This window comes from Cavia porcellus, unplaced genomic scaffold (assembly GCF_034190915.1).
Source record: "Cavia porcellus strain 051 isolate PalLab524CR breed Dunkin Hartley unplaced genomic scaffold, mCavPor4.1 scaffold_29, whole genome shotgun sequence".
NCBI classification, from domain to species: domain Eukaryota; kingdom Metazoa; phylum Chordata; class Mammalia; order Rodentia; family Caviidae; genus Cavia; species Cavia porcellus.
In genome coordinates, this window is record NW_026947512.1 from 20,595,909 (window position 1) to 20,614,362 (window position 18,454).

The 18,454-nt window shown below is 39.5% G+C and overlaps 3 protein-coding genes across 10 annotated transcripts in view; all 3 read right to left on the reverse strand.

Annotated features, from left to right (window-relative positions):
- The window catches only part of Zc3h11a (zinc finger CCCH-type containing 11A), a 40,495-nt gene extending 30,436 nt beyond the window's left edge, over window positions 1–10,059 (reverse strand). For 2 of the 7 annotated variants that reach the window (XM_013157943.2, XM_013157942.2), the window contains exon 1: window positions 2,648–3,103. The gene's annotated coding sequence lies outside the window, so the exon portion shown is untranslated. Of the gene's footprint in view, window positions 1–2,647; window positions 3,104–4,006; window positions 4,072–9,905 lie in introns of those variants that run through there. The other 5 variants (XM_063239942.1, XM_063239944.1, XM_063239946.1 and 2 more) reach the window with 5 other exon arrangements.
- LOC134473968 (uncharacterized) lies at window positions 3,302–3,557 on the reverse strand. Its single transcript, XM_063239948.1, has one exon. The coding sequence runs from the start codon at window positions 3,555–3,557 to the stop codon at window positions 3,459–3,461; it is 99 nt and encodes a 32-aa protein (XP_063096018.1). The 3' UTR covers window positions 3,302–3,458.
- On the reverse strand, window positions 5,049–10,050 carry Zbed6 (zinc finger BED-type containing 6). Of its 2 annotated transcripts, none has more exons than XM_063239941.1 (2): window positions 9,925–10,050; window positions 5,049–9,298 (listed from the first exon to the last, which is right to left on the reverse strand). In XM_063239941.1, the coding sequence occupies exon 2, from the start codon at window positions 8,258–8,260 to the stop codon at window positions 5,321–5,323; it is 2,940 nt and encodes a 979-aa protein (XP_063096011.1). In that variant the 5' UTR covers window positions 8,261–9,298; window positions 9,925–10,050; the 3' UTR covers window positions 5,049–5,320. The 2 variants fall into 2 exon arrangements, with proteins under 2 accessions (XP_063096011.1, XP_003474727.1); XM_003474679.5 differs by having other exon boundaries at window positions 9,906–10,040.
- Window positions 10,060–18,454: the final 8,395 nt, after the last annotated feature.

The following is an 18,454-nucleotide window of genomic DNA, read 5'->3' on the forward strand; positions in this document are numbered from 1 at the left end:
TATCTGGATACCAAGAAAAACTTGGCTATCTTTCAAAAGTAAGTAACTGGCCAGGCATAGTGGCTCATGCCTGTAATCCCAATACTCGGGAACAGCCTGGGCTACAAAGTGAGCTCAAGGCCAGCCTGAACTACATAGCAGACCCTGTCTCAAAAAGACAAAAAAAAAAAAAGTAACTGTTTCAAAGTAGGTAATCAAAATGAATAACTACCCCTCTTTCAAATTACCCAAGTTATCATAGAAAACAAGGAAAAATCTTTTAACGTAGCATGCTTTCAACAAATGTCCAAGGATATAGCAATGATACAAATGAATACATTACTATGAAAGTAAGTGGAAAGAAAAGAAACCTTGAACTGTAAAAAAATCCAAATTTCTAGCCTCTTCCCTTAATAAAGGATTTAACAAAAGGAACAAACATCATAATAAAATAAATGAAAAACACAACTGGATTATAAGAGAAAATTGGGAGGAAACCCCCAGTACACAAACCAAAAAAATACAAAAAGATGTATGGCAAAATGAGAGAAAATGTATATAACGTGGAAATAATACCCAGAAATAAAATTTCTAGTCAATAGAAATTCTGAAAAGGGATGAAATGAAGAAAAACAGTACCAAAAAATTTCTCTACACTGAATGAATTTGAATCTTTAAAAAGGCTCATCAAATGCCAGATAGAACTTATATGTATATCCCTAGTACACATAAATATAGATACAGTAAGATTTCTGAATTCCAATGTATAGACACAATCATATGATTATGTGGGAAAAATCAGACCAATAAAGGAAAGACTCAGCATCATTATTATTCTCATATGAAACTCCAAATACCAAAAGGCAAAATTTAAAGGAGATTATGACCTTAGATTTAGCCTTTCAAGCTGTATTTCAGACAGCTCAGGACCTGGAAGATTTTAGACTTGAAATCCCAAACAATACATTAGCTAATTATATAAGATGTATATTAAAAGTAATATTATATGATCACACATGTTTATTTCAGGACTAAGAATGGTTTTAACATTAAGAAACTCATTATATTAATAAAGCTTGTTAAAAAATCATGTTATCTAAGCAAGATTTCAAAAAGAAAAAAGGGGTTAAAAATAGTACTTTTAAAAAAAAAAGTATAAGCCCAAGAATAAAAAAACAAGTTAAAATGCAACATCCACTCTTGATTTTTAAAAAAGGGCCAGGAGAAATGTTGCACATCTATAATCTCAGTTACTCAGAAGGATTGCTAGTTCAGGAAAAGCACAAGTTTCTTTCCTTCTTTTTTTAAAGCATAAGTTTCAAAGCTAGCCTGGATGCCTTGCCAAGACATACCAAAAAAAAAAAAAAAAAGAAAAGAGTGTGTGGGGTGGGAATGTAGTTCAGTTAGAACGGTTGCCTAGCGCTCACAAAGACCCTGGTTCAACTCCCAGCACCACCAAAAGAAAAGAAAAACTCAGTAAATCATAAGGAACTTCCTAAGCAACAGAAACTCTTAAGTACTGAAGCACAGTACAACACTACTGGTCACCTCACTTCAAACAAATGAAGGACCTCTCAGTTTGAACTGTCCCTCCATAGAGTCCCACACTCTAGTAAATACAGTAACAAAAAAACAAAACAAAACAAAAGCATTAACAAAAGTAAGGATGACACCAAAAAAACCTGAAATTATTTGTTGGCAATCGGCAAATCTAAGACAAAAAAAATACTGATTTAAAATATAAGATACACAAAGTCAGTAATTTTGCTCCATGCCAGGAAAAAAATTATTCAGATATTATGGATTGTAAGTACAACAATTGTTTAAATGTACTACTGGCAAATGGAGAAGTATACAGTTCAACAAAATTCAAGAGGACTATTAATATGATTTATAAGAAAAAGGGTAGCATTTAAAATTAACAAAAATACTCAGCTATTAAAATTCTGCTTCCTTGTAAAAGTTCCAAGAGAATAAAAGCAGAGATTGCAAAGCAGTGCTAGCTCACTAATTAGAGCACATACCAAGATTCTCAATTCATTAATTCTGCTATGCAAAAAGCAAGCCATATAATAAAAATGGTATTCATAAACTCTGAATAAAATATTTTTTCTATGACAGCAAAATTAAAAACCATAATAATAAAAGTATAAAAACAAAAAAGATACACCAGTACGTGGCCTAAGATTAGTATCTTTACTAAAAGGGACACGTTGAGAGCTTCTGCAAATCAAGAAGACCCATCAATTGCTCTGTAAAATGTTATGACCTTTTTAGGGAGCAGTATTAAAAAATCTACAAATTCAAGTGGCAAAACTCAAAATGTCTACTTGTCAGTGATTCATTTGATCCTGGCATAATCATATAATAAAACAGTACACAGTCATTTAAAAGATTAGGAAAAGAGGTGTATAGACAAAGAACCATGTTGTGACAAACTATAAACAGCACTATTCTCTAAGGACATAGAATTATCCAGAGGATTTCAGCTTGGTTGTTTTATTTTTACTTTGTACATGGTTACCCAAAGAAAGAAATAAAGAAATAATGATGTTTCCATCCAAAAACTAAAAACTAGTAAACTATTACAAGAAAGTACAGGAAAATTATGCCTTAAATTACAAAAAGTTTACTCCTTTAATGAGAAAAGGTCCCTTTATGTACTTACATTAGCTGGTGGTTCTCAACAGGAACATCTGTGTCTTCACTGAGTTCCAATCTATTACGCCTGTAGGTCGAACCAACACTCAATCCATGAATTAATAATAATGAGGCAGAAAGAATTTTCTTCCTCACATTGCCAAGGAAACCTCTCAGCCACAAATGAAACACAGGATGTGTTTTTAAAACATCTTTAAAACATCTCCCAACTATGGGAAGATTAAGTCCATTTGAATAACCTTTGTCAGACTGGAGACAGCTAGCATTAGTTATCTCCTCAAAAACAAAAACCAAAAAAGTTCATTTAAAGATGAACTTGAGATTCAGAGAATCATTTAAAAAAAAAAAAAATCCATCTTCCATAGTCGAACAATTTAAAAAGAAAAAGAAAAAAGGCCAAAAAATAAAATTCAATAAGATCCAATTTCTGGTCTTCAAGATTTCTTCACCTATTAAGAAAAAAACAGAAACCTTCCCCCATCTTTATTATGTGTTTAATAAAAGCATACTTGTATGCAAAAATATAAAGTGTTTTATGTATATAATATACATACACAGTAACTGGCTTATACACACGCACGCGCACACACACATACACATGTGTAGAAATAAAACATCTGGTAAGTTTCCCCTTTTAAAATATACCATAAAAGTCTTTAAATTTGGGTTCATTACTAAAATAGTGAACTTAGTCTTATACCAGAGAACTGTGAAGTGGATGTTACATTACAATTTGCCAAGCCCACAAAATAGTGTGAAGGGAAATCCCTTACACATGTAACAATGTGTACAATATGGATATATGTATAGCATCATCATCATGGAGTGTTTAACCAAAAAAGATAGAAACGTATAGTTACAGAGTAACTACAGAGTGGTGCAGCAAGCTGTAGAAGGCAGAGCAGCATTATAGCCATTCTGAACTGGTACTATAAAAACAGAAAGCTTTGAAGGAAGTTTTATTTTTTGGTTTTTGTTTTTTCTTCTTTTATACCAACAGCATCACTAGCACAGCATTAACACTGGCCCTGCAAAGGCTTGCTTACACAGCCTACACCCAAATTCTTTACTCCTTATGGGACAGCTACAGACTGTAATTATCCATGTACCCCAGTTAATAAAAGGGTAAACTTTTGGAACTGAAATTTCATTTCACAATGGTACATTTACCATTTAAGAATTTTAAAAAAGAAAAAAGAAAAAAAAATTTCGATACACAGAAACAAATATTCTAAATTTTTTAAACCAGCCCAGTAATAAAGCAAATTTGAGTCTCACATAATAAATACTACATAATTTCTAGGCTAAATCTTCCCAAATACTATCGAAGACAAAACTAAAATGAAAACTTAAAAAAAGTGGACACCTTTTACTCACACTTAATACTAGTCAATTTTCCAGGAATTTTTTGGGCAGGGAATATCCCCAAATCTAAAATGAAAAAAAGGAAAAATTGGGATCTTACATTAGTTATTCAATCTGAAACTTTTAAATAGCTGTTTACTAAAAGTCATCATTTTCTGGCCTCCTATTCAAAGAAACATACGTTCAGAGTGGAAAGGTATCTTAAGAATCATTGAGATCTACTCACTTTTTTCACCAATAATTCCTATCACATGAAAATACTGACTGCTTATTTTTAGTTAAATATAAAGTGGTCATAACTTCATAGTTCAGAATACAATACTATGGGTCACTAAGTATATTTTTAAAATTAGAAAAATATTCTTTGGGAAATGCACACTGGGCTTGTAAAAGAATGCTCATATAGGATTTGTGATTCAGTTCCCACTAAATCATTTTCAATTTTGCAAACTATCATATTAACCATAAGTCATGCAAAGCATCTTAAGTTTTTGTTTCTTTATATCACAAAGGTTTAAAAGGGCAATTCAAAGACTACAAGATTTTTCCTAATTGTTTTCTAATACTACACTTTTATAAAGAACCAAACCTGATTATAAAAGCTAATTCTATCACACATAGTAATCTGAATTGTAAAGCTGACCAGTATGAGGAGACAAACAGAAATTTCCAAATGTAAAACAATTTTGTGGGTTTTCTTTTTGCGAAGTTGTAGACAGGTATCAGGGTTTTTAAAGAAACAAACATGAAGAGAAGGAAGGAATAGCAGATTAGTCTTTTTTCCCTCAGTTTGAAGGATTCAGAGTTACCAAAGTTCCCACATTGGGAGAAATTCTAGCATCAATTACTGGTTCAGTCTACCAGCCAAAAATGGCCTAAAGCCTTTCAATGCTGCACTATATTTTTTTTTAACTAAAAATATCTTTTCTCAATTGATTTCAAAATTTTCAAGTGTGACACTGATTTACAATTATGAACTTACTAAAGTAAACCTTCCTTTTATCAACTGCCTCTGATGAATTTTCAGTTCTTGTGTTTTCAGATTTTCCGTGTGTGTGTGTGTGTGTGTGTGTGTGTGTGTGTGTGTATTTTTGTTTTGGGATACAAAGTACCACTATATTGACCACAATAATCTCAAACTTGTGGGCTCAAGCAATTCTCCTGTTTCATCCTCCCAAACAGCTGGGACTACAGATAGGTATCACACAAACCCAGTCTTTTTAAAGAATAGGTATGATTACACATGACTACAGCAATAAGGATATAGTAACTTAGCAAAAAGTTGCCCATTTTAAAGAGAGAGTAGAAAAAGAAGTTAAGATAATACTTCTTTTTCACTGCTTTGAACAACCTTAGTGGCAGGATCCCAGCTCAGAACCAATGTAGAATAATCATAGCTAACATTTTTCAAGTTCATTTTCAGAAACATCAATTGTTCTATATTGTCAAAGTCCAGGTTCATGATTTGTTTTGGATGAAAGTGGCTATTTGTAGTAAAGATACATTCAGATTGCCAACTACACATGGGGCAACTTAGATATTGAAGGGCAACTTGGGTCAGAGCTGGCCATATGCTCACCTTTCTCTGCCAGTAAACCAAAGGATCATTACCTCCTGAGAATTCTGAGTATTTCTCTTTGAAGTACTCATCCACTACTGCTATTGCAGAAGGGAACATGAAGCTTTTGCTTCCAATAGCAACACTGTGAGAAGCTGAGCTATCCATGGAACTTGAATTGGAGGTTCCTTCTTTTATAGATGAGGTAAACGATTCGGCTCCTACTGTAACTAAGGAACCAGAGGCTTCTGTAGCTGCAGTTTGGCAGGCCTCTGGTGAAGATTCCATATAATTGCAAACCTCTTCTGCAAGCATCTGTTTATAAGTTTCTAAATCAGCACCTTGAGGAAAAAAGTCTTCCAAGCTGTTTTTAAAGCATGGATCTAACAAAGTAGCCAAGATACAGGGTTTAGATTTGAGCATGGCACTTAGTAGGGTATCAGTTTCAAGTTTCAGAGATAAACTGTCCACCAGATTGAGAGCTTGAGTAATACCTCTGACTTGAAAATCTTCTCTGATTTTCTGAAGGGAAAGAAGTAGATGATGGATTAGGGGTAGCACCTGATTCAATCCTGTTGTCTTTACACTTACTTTCTGGGTGACCTCCTCAAATGGCTTAAGAATATCACAAACATACGTCATTAGAGTCCACTGAAGGGAGGTAAGTACAACGCCACTGGCTCTACCAAGGCTATGGTGAACTGAGTAGCAATGCTCCAAGAGCCACTGTAACATATAAAAAGTAGAAACCCAATGACCTGTTTCATCCTGCTTCAAATTCTTCCATGGAAGCTGGTGGTCATTTTGGAACTCTTGTAGTATCTGACGGGCCTTGACTGAGTGACTAAAATGGTGACAGGTTTTCCTAGCAGCCACTAACATATTCTCAATGCTTTTGTGCTCACAGAAAAAGCCCTGAATGACGATATTTAAACAATGCAGGAAACACGGCACATGGGTAAAACCACCATCTTTGATTGCATGTACCACATTAGATGAATTATCAGAAACAATGAAACTAGGGATAAGAAAATTAGGAGAAAGCCACAGACCAATTTGGTCATTTAATTCTTGCAAAATGTTGGTTATCAAACAGTCTTTGGCCAAACCTGTAACACAAAGCACTGCCCACTTTCTAAAATCAGGGATCCTGCCATTACTGGGAGAAGATGCAGTTTCCAAAGATACCCAGTGTACAGTCACGATGAAATAGTCAGTAGATGGGTCATGGGTCCATATGTCAACAGTCAAGTGGATCTTTTGGCTTTGAACATTCTCTAAAGTTAAGAAAATTTTTTCTCTGACACAATCATATAATTGAGGTACAGCCTTAGTGAAAAAGTAAGTCTCTGATGGCAATCTATAGTCAGGAGCCACAATCTGCAGGAATCTCTGAAAAGCTGGGGTTGAAAAGTAGTTGTAGGGATGCATGTCCTCTACAATCATTTGAATAATTGCCTGACTTATTTGATTAGAGGTTGAGTTTTCACAAATCGCTGTTTCTCTCTCTTGTGCATGCATCTGATTATCTTGCTCTACAACAGGAACGGGACTTTCAGATCTATTTTCAACCTCTAACACAGGAGATTCATCTGAATCAGAGTCACTAAGGTCCTCGGCTGTTAAATCTTGGCTGCCTGCAGACTTCTCTCCATGTAAAGTATCATTTAAGAGATCACTATTCTCAGTCTCAGTCTCTTCTAATCCATTTCCAGTGGCACCACTGTCTTTGTTGGCAACAGCCCAATGGATGGGATGTGTGGCCTGCAGGTGTCGTTGAAGTGTCGAAGTTCCTAAATGGGAACCTGGTCGACCCCGGCTCACACTTCTTTTACATATATTACACACAGCTCTTGAGATATGTTGAGGATCAGTGTAAAAAAAATTCCAAACTGCAGATGTCTTGGCCCTGGTTCCAGGTATTAAGGCATGCTTGACAATGTTACTTTTGATGAGAAATCTCCCTCTTTCTGCCCTTAGAGCATCAGACGCTGATTTATGGCGTTTTTTAGCCATTCTGTTATCATCCAAGGAATCAGTAGGAATATATTCAAAGCTTCCATTGCTTCCAGGAGAAGGGGGAGATAAAGATACATCCAAAGTAAAGTCCTCCTCCCCACTAGTAACTCCAAACTTGTTGGCCCTGGTCCAGTGAGGTGAATGCCTTGCTTGCAGATGTCTCTGAAGAGTAGATGTACCAAGATGGCTGCCTGGTTTACCCCTACTGACACTTTTTTCACAAAGATTACAAATGGCCCGCCATGTGTACTGGGGGTCAACATGAAAGAAGTGCCACACGATGGAGGTCTTGGCTCTGGTACTAGGTAGATAGATCTGTTTTTCTATATTGCTGCCAAAAAGATCTTCTTCATCTTGCTCAGGGGCACTAGGGGTTAACAAAGCAGGAGCATCTACAACAGGCCTCCCAGATCCCAAATCCTTATTAAATTTTTTGGCAAGAATCAACTTTTTTCGGCGCCTTTTCCCCTTAATCCGCAAGGCCTTCTTTCTTTTCTTTTTAGCAGGCAATTTTGCCTCTTTATCTACTCCGGCCACCATCTTTCCCTCTACCACATCCTCTTCATCTGAATTAGAATTAATGGAAACGCATCCCAGAATTCCAGCACCACTAAAAGTACTGCATCTTCTGTCAGGAGAGAGTGAGGAAACTGGTACACTTAAAGTACATACACTCATTCTCCTTATGGCTCCAAAATTCGTACCAGAATCTTTTAATGGGTTTATTACTCAAGCAGAAATACAGCTGTTACTTTCTATTTGTATTACCTTTTTTCCAATTTCTATGGAGAGTCAAATTCCCTTTGGACCAACAACTTGGAAGCCAGATTATTTTTGGAAGAGAAATGACAGCAGTGCACAAGATTCCCAAACTCTTTGTTAGGGGGTTTTAAAATCATTTCCAATTTTCTACATTCTAAATTCGAACAGTCCAGCATCCTCATGTTACTGAAAAAAGAACTGAGGCCCACTTCCCCACAGTCATAGAATTGAGCTGGTTAGTAGCAGCTGAAGTCAGAGCTTTCAAACCTCACATTCATGTTCTTTCTGCTTCATCAAGGATTGCATCTGCTTGAAATGCCTTCGGTTCTTAAAATATGTATTTTTATGATGCCCCGTGATAGCAACATCGGTTTTCTCTTACTTCTGAAAATTATTTTCAGGAAATTTCATTTAAACAAAAACATAGTGCACCATTCAACATTCATCACTGACTTGGCAGTACAACCCAAAATTTTAGTCAATTCTGGAAAGCTAAATCAGACTCCACATACTGGTCATTAAATTCTAGTTGAGCCCTTTCAATTCTAATAGCACTTTTTAAAAAACGTAAGCGGTTGAAACAATTTCTTTGGGAATAAAATTTTAAAACAAGGAAACATGCAACATTTTCAATATACCGTTTCTATTAAAAATTAACATTTTTATACTGCAGCTTTATGCCTGTAAATTACTCACAAGTTGACCTCTATATGAACAGCAAAAACTGAAGTAAGAACTTTAAACCACTTCCACTTCTTTCGCATTGATCCCTCCCCTCTCTTTCATACCTACACGTATTTACTCTACAAAGCATCGCTATTACTAGTTCCACAGCCTCCTTCTCAAGGTCCAGAACCAAGGCCTGGAAGATGTCAACAATATGGACCTTCCCCATAGGAATCCGCACCGATTATGGGAGTTTAGGGGGTGTTCTTCGTTACGGGCTCACCAATCCTACAAGGAGAACGGAAGTGTCCCTGTAGCTCTTGACTCCGAAGACGGGGGCGAGGGTGGGATGGGGAATGGGCGTGGGACAGCAGAGTATGGTCAGTGGCTTCCTATGTGCAGTTTGCGAAAACCTCTCAGGTGGGAGGACTCCACAGGGCAATGAACAGGTAAACTCGGCTCCTGCGACTCAGGTAACGAGGGTCCGGGAAACTAGAGAAACTGTTGCCGCGCAGAGAGCATCTAGTGTCACCTGCCTCCCCCGGTGGAAGATCAGTTGATTTGCCGGAGCCCTCCAGCTCCCCGTTTCCCGAGCACCGGAAGTGGGGGAGGGGAAGCCCGGTTGGGAAAGAGCAGGCGCCTTGGGGGTTGGGCGCAGCGGGTGGGGGTGGGGTATATGGGAAAAGTGAGCGGGAGTCGGGCTCCCAGCTCAACCCCGCGCGGGCCGCGGCCGGGAGGCGCCGGGCCGTTACCGCAGGATTCAAAGACCCCCACTCTGACTTTCCGGGATAGGCCACCACCCGGGGGCGAGGGAAGGCCGCTGCCACTCCCCTCGCCCTCTCCCCCGCCTCCCTGCCCCCAAACCACCCGGCAATCAAAAAACGGGTCTAGTTACCAGAGAACAGAAACTTTACCGAACCGATGACACTATTTCCAACTCCCTCCTGTTGCCACGTCTTTCTTTTTTCTTAGCCGTTGCCGTCCGCCGTCCTCACAGCAGCAAAATCTAATCCTGCCAGCGTCAAAGATGGCGCCCGGCTACAGGCTCGGTTCTAAAACCCGGCCAGTAATAGTGCCAGCACGGCTCGGAGGATGGGAATTCTGGGAGATGTAGTTTTCTCTACGAGGGGATGCTTAAAATGGTTTCTATGCGTCGCAGGGCCACGTGGGCGGCGAGGGCCTTGGCGATTGGTTCCCTTCCTTGGCAAGGATTGCCTTTTCTTTAAATTCTGTTGCTCTTCGCACGTCTTTGATAAAGTTTCATTTTTATTTTCAAATCAAGCCATATAGCGAGAAAACTGCCAGAACTGTCTAACAAGCAGTAAGCGTTCAGTTTACCAAACATTTTTGTATAAATCATGTATAAATTTAATTTAGAAATAAAGTGTATTTTTACCTTGCAATGTTGAAGGATTTTCACGGGTTTTTTTGTTTGTTTGTTTAGTTTATTCATTTATTTTAGGTCTTGTTTTGTTTTTGAGACAGGGTCTTCTCGATTTGTAGTTCAGATTAACCTTGAACTTTATGCAGCCCAGGCTGGCTTTGATTCTTGGAGATCTTCCCACCTCAGCCTCCCAACAGCTGGGATGAAAGCAGAACTCCGGAGAGAAACCTTAACTTTCCCTATGTAAAATCTTACCAGCTCAAGCAAGCAACTCTTCCAGCAACCTCTTCCTTCCTCAGGAATGCGGAATTTGCTTCTCACCAGGTCCTGTGCTTTTCTCACTGATTATGGAGTCACTTAAGGTAGTTCTCTTCTCCCTTAGAGGGGCAATACTGAGTACTGAAACTGATAAAACTAATAAATGGGGTTATAAACAAACTTCACAGCGTCCTAACATCCCGAGAGGCACAGGATGTGTGCGTAATCTTTCACCTGCAGGGGTGATTGCCTTTGTTTTGTTTCTGTAGCTCTCCTTGCTTGGTGTCAAAGGGCACTTCTCTCCTTGGGTCAGGGCCCAGACTAGTTTTAAGTATTTCTAGTGACTGGGACTGTGCATCATTAAAGTCCTCCTGAAAAATCCCTTCTGATCTCTTCAAGTTTCTTGGAATTTCCGCAACAGGATGTGCACCATCACGCTGGACCCTTTCTCTGAAAATTTGGTTCAGTGATAATACTGCAGCCAACAGAAAACATAGCCATACTTCCAAAACTGTTAGATTAAATGCAGTCTGAAACCTATCAGTAGCTTACCTCACGAGCTAGAGAAAACAGTACTAAAATGTCTTTGGCATCAGAAGAGACCTAGAGTAGCCAAAGCAATTCTGGGCAACAAAGGCAAGGCAGGGGATGTCACAGTCCCCAACTGGAAGTTATACTACAAAGTAATGTGTCTTTTACTGTAATAAATTTCTAAATTTAAACTGGCACTGTAACTTGACCACTCCAAATATAGTGTGTTTTCATCCATCTTATTCATGGGATGTGGCAATGCATAACTTCTGGTTCTTGCCCAAAGTCAAAAGATAGATTTGTTTGTTTTTTGGTACCAGGAATCAAACTTAGGGCCTTGCTCTTGCCAGACAGGTGCTGCGCTGCTAAGCTAAATCCCCAGCCCAAGATAAGTATTTTAAATCAGTTCAGGACGATAGCTAGGCAGCCACAGTACTGCAACTAAAGACACTCAGGAAAGAGGATTACCAGAACTGCTTCAGAAAGTGGTAGGAACAATGGGATAGGTCTTTTCAAAGGAAGGGGAGGAGAGCCGGGTGTAGTGGCTCACACCTGTAACCCCAGCACTCGGGAGGCTGAGGTCGGAGGACCCTTGGGAATTTGAGACCAGTCTGGGCTACAAAGTGAGCTTGAGACCAGCCTGAAGTGCATAGTGAGACTCTGTCTCAAAAAAGACAAAAAAAAAAAAAAAGGCCGAGGGGAAATATTTTGAGAAGGCTTAATAACAATGTTTCTTTTACTGTAATAAATCTAAATTTAAAAAAATACATTATTTTTCTATTGCATCTGTACATAATTATAAAATCAAAGAAAAAATTTTTATGAATAAACTGACATGCCACTGTAATCTCTATGTGTCATGATACTGGGCAGAAGTACTGACCTATAGTTCCAACTATATAAATATATATATATAATATATATATATATATATATTTTTTTTAAATAAAGTCTCACGAAGTTGCCCAGGCTGACTTTGAATTTGTGATCCTCCTGCCTCATCCTCTTGAGTAGCTGAAACTATAGGCATGCACCACCATATATGGGTATAATATCTTTTTCTATATATGTGTCTGTGTAGTTTTTGATCATTTCCTATGACAATAAGTTTTAGGGTTTTTTTTGTTTTGTTTTGTTTTTTGTACCTGGAATCAAACTCAGGGCCTCACTCTTGCCAGGCAGGCACTGTGCCACTGAAATACATCCTTGGCCTGATGGTAAGTTTTAATATTGTCTGTACAAAGAGTAAAAAGATCAATCAGTCTTTCCTCTGGCATCTAATAAAAAAAGAAAAGAAAAACTTTTTTATGGTTTTTTGAGACAGGATCTTGCTATTAGTCTGGCCTGGCTTCAAACTCATGGCTGGCAAGCCTACTAGCTCAGCTTCCTGAGTGCTGGGATTACAGGCATGCACCATCATGCCTGGCTAATAAAAAAATAATTTTATCAATGATACTTTTAAAAAAGTTTCTTTCAAGGTTTGGGGGCATAGCTCACAGAAATAGAGTGCTTACCTAACATATGGGAGGCCCTGGGTTCAATCCCCAGTACTGCAAAGAAAAAAGCAAAGATTTTTTTCTACTTTTATAATGTGTTACAAATGTCATGCAAATTATAAGGTTATTGTCAAGGTGGGAAAATTTCTATCAAGTTTCCTAAAATGTTTTAAATTAGTCATATATCCTCCACCTGAAGAGAACTATCAATTTTACTAAGTGAATGAGTTATCTGTTGCTATTTACCAAATTACAAAATTGAGCAACTTCAAACAACAAACATTATTACCTCTCTATTTCTGTCGGTCATGAATTCGGGAGGAGTGTAGCTGAATGACCTCTGACTCAGAATCTGTCACAAGTTTGTGATCAGTTTTTTGGCCAGAGGCGCAATCAGCTGGAGGCTAGATGGGGCTGGAAGATCCATTTCTAGGCCAACTCACGCAGCCATCAATGGGAGGCCTTGGCTTGCATGGGCCTCTCCAGGGTGCTGCTCAGGAGATAAGCAGAGAGCTCCTCCGGAGCAAGAGATGAGAGAGAGACAGAGCGTGTACAGGACAGTGGCCGGGGCCGGGGCTTGGGGAGGACGTGGCATTGCTCTTCTTATGAAATCGATCACCGAATCAACACTAAGGCGATGTGGGAGGGACAAACAGGGGTGACAAGAGGCAGTAGTCACTGGGGTTTATCCGGGAGGCTTGCTACCAGCACTACCAAGTGTTAGTCATAACTGAATCTTCCACCTGACATTTTACCTGTGTGGAGAATCATCCCCTTTGTCCCATCTCTCTTTTCATGCCTCGTGTTGTGGGACAGGTTCTGTTAAAGTTATGACTTCTTGACCTGCAATGTTGGGTCATAATGTAGAGTGGGTGGCAGAGGTGGTTTTTGTTTTTGTTTTTGTTTTTACACCTGGAATTGAGCTCAAGACCTTGCACTTTCCAGGCAGGCACTGTGCCACTAAGCTGTAACCCGTCCTCTTTTTTTGTCTTTTGGAGACAGTTTAACTATGTAGTTCATGTTGGCCTTGAGCTCACTTTGTATCCTAGGCTGGTCTTGAACTCACAATGATCCTCCTGCCTCATCTCCCAAGTGCTGGAATTATAAGCATGCACCACCATGCCCTAAACAGAAGTATTCTTGAAAGCCCTTTCTACAACTCTGTGTTTAGCAATAACTTTAATGAAAGTGATTGCCAACCACACAAAAATAATCCAATATATTTGTATCCCTACTCAGCTTCCTGCTAACCACATCCCAGCGTGCCTGATGAGAAGATATTGGGGAGCACATCTGAGAAACAGTTCTTTTGAACAATACTGCTTCTAATTGCTAATATGACAACCCCATTGCTAAGGTGTAGCCCAAAACCTTTGCAAGTCAGAGCCTCAAAAGTCAAGCTTCATTGTTGGTGGTAGATCCTCCTCTCTTTGGGTAGTAGGGCCCAACCCTAAACTATCCCTCACCCTGAAGTGCCAGCCAATTTCATGGTCTCCGTGGCTGGGAAAAGCCCTCTGCCTATGCTTGCCACATTAGGGAGGAGGTAACTGCACTTCCCTAACCTTGTGTCTGTCCCACTTCATCATTCTGCCTCTTTTTATTGTCCTTTGGCTCTGGATTATCAGACATAAGAGGGGAAATAGTAGCCAAAATACCCTTTCAGTGAGAGGGCTTAGGAGCCACAGTAACCTGCTAACCATAATTGATAAAATGTTCGGCTTCTTGCTACAGCTACGAGACTTTGGCTCATATTAAAATCAGCCTTCCTGGGATGGCCTTTTCCTCTTTACTCCCAAGGTGTCCTTGTGCTGTTGTATTTATACTAGGAAAAATATAATTTGTTTACCTTTCTGATGTTTTTGTGATGCAGCACAGGCTGGCCTTGAACTCTCAGTGATCCTCCTGCCTCAGCCTCCCAAGTGCTAGGATGACAGGCATGTGCCACTATGCCCAGCTAGTTTTTTTTCCTTAGTATTTAGTTTTTGAGTGTGATAACTATGGTTTTGTTGGATGATTGTTTAGTTAAGAAAAAGAACAGACTTGGTTGTCATTCTGATTATCCACCTTTTATTTAGATTACTGTGCTAGGCATACTGAGAAGATAGGCATAATATGTGTTCCCTGCCCATATGAAACTTAGAGTTTCCAATGCCTATAATCCTAGCACTCGGGAGGCTGAGGCAGGAGGATTGCTGTGAGATTGAGGCTAGCCTGGAGTATATAGCGATTCCAAGGCCAGCCTGAACAGCATAGAGACTCTGTCTCAAGAAGAAGAAAAAGAACAAGAGGAGGAGGAGGAGGAAGAGAAGGAGAAGGAAGAGGAAGAAAAAACCTTAGAGTTTTTCTCAAGACAAGATAAATGTAAAGATAATAGCTACCAGGCAGGGTAACCAAGCGCCAACTCGTAGTTTAGACCTGGAGTCACAAACTCAAGTCTTACACACACAGAGGAGCCAGGCATCGAGCAGGGTATGCACACAGCTTGAGAAAGCACTTGTCACCACTTCATTCCAGCCTGTTCTTGTCAGGAGGGTGCAGGGAGCAGGTGTGGCACTGGCGTGCTTTCTGATTAAAAAAAAAAAAAGCCAGAAAGTCAGATTTGTCATGAAAATTTCTGATTTGTAAACTTGGCTGGTGACTAATTCAGTTGTAGTATTCGAGCCACTGAAGCAAGCACACTGCTGACTGATTCAAATAGAACAAAACGAAATCACTTTATGGGCTGCCTTAGTTGTGGACAAGTTAAAAAATACCAGGTGGCTGTTGAAAACTGTAATGTTTCAGGAATTACTTTCTGGAGAGAATAAGACTTGAAATTTGACCTTAAATTAGGACAGAGGATAGAGGCCAGGAAAGAGAGTGAGAGAGATTTATGTGAGAAAGAACCCAGCGAAGAGGCCATGAGAAATTCGGGTAGAGGCTCCGTAGGTGATAGGAGGGAGAGTGTTTAAAGGTTAGTTGGAGTTAGGTTGTGGAGGACCTTGAATGATGGAAAGATGTTCGGATTATATTTCATTGGCAGTGGGAGTTTCTTGAAGTCTTTGGAGCACAAACAAAAATGTAGAGGGTATGACATTTGCAAAGCTGTGCTTGAGCACGATTGAGCTCGTGGTGAGGTTAGACAGGAGCGGCTGAAGAAGTGTCAGTAAAAGCGGCTAAGAGTGCTTTGGTCTCATTTTCTATCCCTTCTGCCCCTTATCTTTAATGTGTCCCCTCTCTAGTTATTTCCTACGGCTGAGTAACATACATGACTTTATCCATTAAAAGGGGTGGAAGGTCAGGTGTGGTGGTGCAGGACTGTAATCCCAGCTGCTCAGAGACTGAGGCAGGAGGCCAGCCTGGCAACTTAGAGGGACTCTGTATCAGAATTTAAAAACTAAAAATAGGGCTGGAGATTTAGCTCAGCCGCGTAAGTGAGTTCGATCCCCGGTACTGATAAAAAGGAAAAAGACAAAAAAAAAAAAACAAACCCCAAAAAACTAAAAATAAAAATGACTAGAGATGTAACTCAGTGCTCTTCCAATTCAATCCCCAGTACTTCAAAAAAGAAAAAGAAAAAGAAGAAAAATGTGTGGTAGAGGAGAATTGAGTCCAATTTCTTACATTGCTCTGGCACATAACATTTTTTCTTGCTAAATTCTGTGGCTTATTTTGGCCTCTCACATACTTTTAAATCTATTTCATCTGCATTTGTGTCCTTGTAACAAAGATTTAATGCTGCTTCTTCATCTTCTTTTTCTTTTTTCAGTACAGGGGCAGGGCCTCATACCAAAGTACATGCCTAGTTCTTTTTTTTTATTTTTGAGACAGGTTGCTAAGTTACAGGCTGAGCTTGAACATGTGATCTTCCTGCCTCAGCCTCCCAGAGTGCTGGGAATACAATTGTGCATGCCAGTTTAGAGACTTTTTTTTTTTTTTTGCTAAAAATGCAGAATCTTCACAAGGCCCTGCAAATTTCCCGTGGATCATTTAAAACAGGATAAAATACCTAGCGCCTTCACACCCAGCTTGCATCTGTGTCCTGCTCTGAGTCTGCTGGGATTCCAGGAACAGCAGGTCTGATGGATAATATCTCAAAGTAAATCAGAGCTACCTTCCCAGCAGCAGCAACTTCCTCCTCCCAGTGGACAGGACTCTGCCTGACTGATCCTGAGATAATGACCGCAGTCCGACCTAGACTGCTTCACTGTCCATCCCTGCGTCACCCTGGTCTGTATAATCCGGGAGCTCATGTCAGTTCCCTGGAAACAGAACTAAAGATGTGGACCCATTGCCTCTTCAGGAACTGAAGTTCCTTTTGTGATTTTCACTACTATTTTCCCCTCTGGTTTTTGGGACTGGTGGCTGGGTCTGATTTGTTGGGACTCTTTGAGTTGGGCCTCTGGCCTAGGACTCCAGTAACTTCTGGCATCTCTGAAATTACTCTGGTAGGGCCATTCACCTTGAATAAATACTTTCCAATGTTTACTTTTCCCATTATTTTTAGTCCGTGTTTATTGATATTCTGTGATGTACCACACACCAGAATAATGGCTCTACCCATATGACTCAGTGTAACCCTCATGCTTCTGCTGTAAGACACGTACCGTTGTTAACCCCCTTTTATGAATGCTTGTGAAGTTCTAACGATTTGTCCAATATTTCATCACTGGAAAATGGCAAAGCAAGATTTCCAACCCAGGACTCCAAACATTGCTATCATTTGAACTCTGACTATTTTCTCTGTTTTTTAAAAATTCCCTTTCCTTTTGTTGTTAAAGGACAAATTCCATTTTGGTTTCCTTTCATGCTCTCTACTTGCCTGCTCTGTAGTTTGTTGGCGAGTTCTTTGCCTGTTCCTTGCTGAATCACTGATGTTGCCCAAGATTCTATGTTCTTTCCGTCAGCTGTCTCATTCAGCCCCACGGTTTCCCCTATGAATTAATGATACATGGTGACTCAGATCTTGTCTCTGACCCAGATCTCTGTTTAGTTGCCTATAGAATTCTTCAGCGGGACACCACGGACGCATTGCAAATTCAGCATGCCGAAGCTGAAATCATCGCCTTATCCCCGCATCTCACCCTCTTCCTGCCATCTCTGCACCAATGAAGGATGTCACCCTCCATCCACACAGTTACGAGGCCAGAAAGCTGGGTGTTGTCAAAAACTTCATCCAAATAGTGATGCTATCTTATTGACTCTACTCCCAAATCTTTCTCACATCTATATTTTTCTTCTTCATATTCATTGTCCCCTATCACTTGCCGCCTGTTTTCCACATTACTGCTGGTCTCTTCATTGATTTTGTCTCTTTCCCTTTCTTTACTTGCTCTTTTTTTTTTTTTTTTTTTGGTACTGGGGATTGAATTCACGACCTTGCACTTTTCAGGCAGGCATTTGTGCTGCTGAGCTATACCTACAGCCAAATTGCTCTTTTAATCTGCCACAGAACTTCTTTTTCTAAAATACAAATATAGTATAAATACTTTCCCCACACATTTACTTATGTGTAGAAACACTTTTAGAGAAATCTATTAACAGTAGTTAATAGAGGGATATAGAGTTGGATGTCAGAGGTAGAAACTTTTATTTGTATACTTTTTATTGTATACTGTTGTGTGCTGGTTCAGATTATATCTACATGTAACTTTTATTGATCTATTCATCCTAAAATCTTACCACTCCTCTCCACTCTAGTTTTTTACTTCACCGCTTTGAGTGACCTGCATTTCCCTCAATGTGTCCTACTTTTGCAAAGCCCCAGGTCTTTGCATGTGTAGTTTCTGCTGTTAG

What these genes read in the sequence shown, in the direction of transcription:
- Zbed6 (XM_063239941.1), bottom strand. Translation starts at nt 8,260, where the DNA reads ATGAGTGTATGTACTTTAAGTGTACCAGTTTCCTCACTCTCTCCTGAC.
- LOC134473968 (XM_063239948.1), bottom strand. Translation starts at nt 3,557, where the DNA reads ATGGCTATAATGCTGCTCTGCCTTCTACAGCTTGCTGCACCACTCTGT.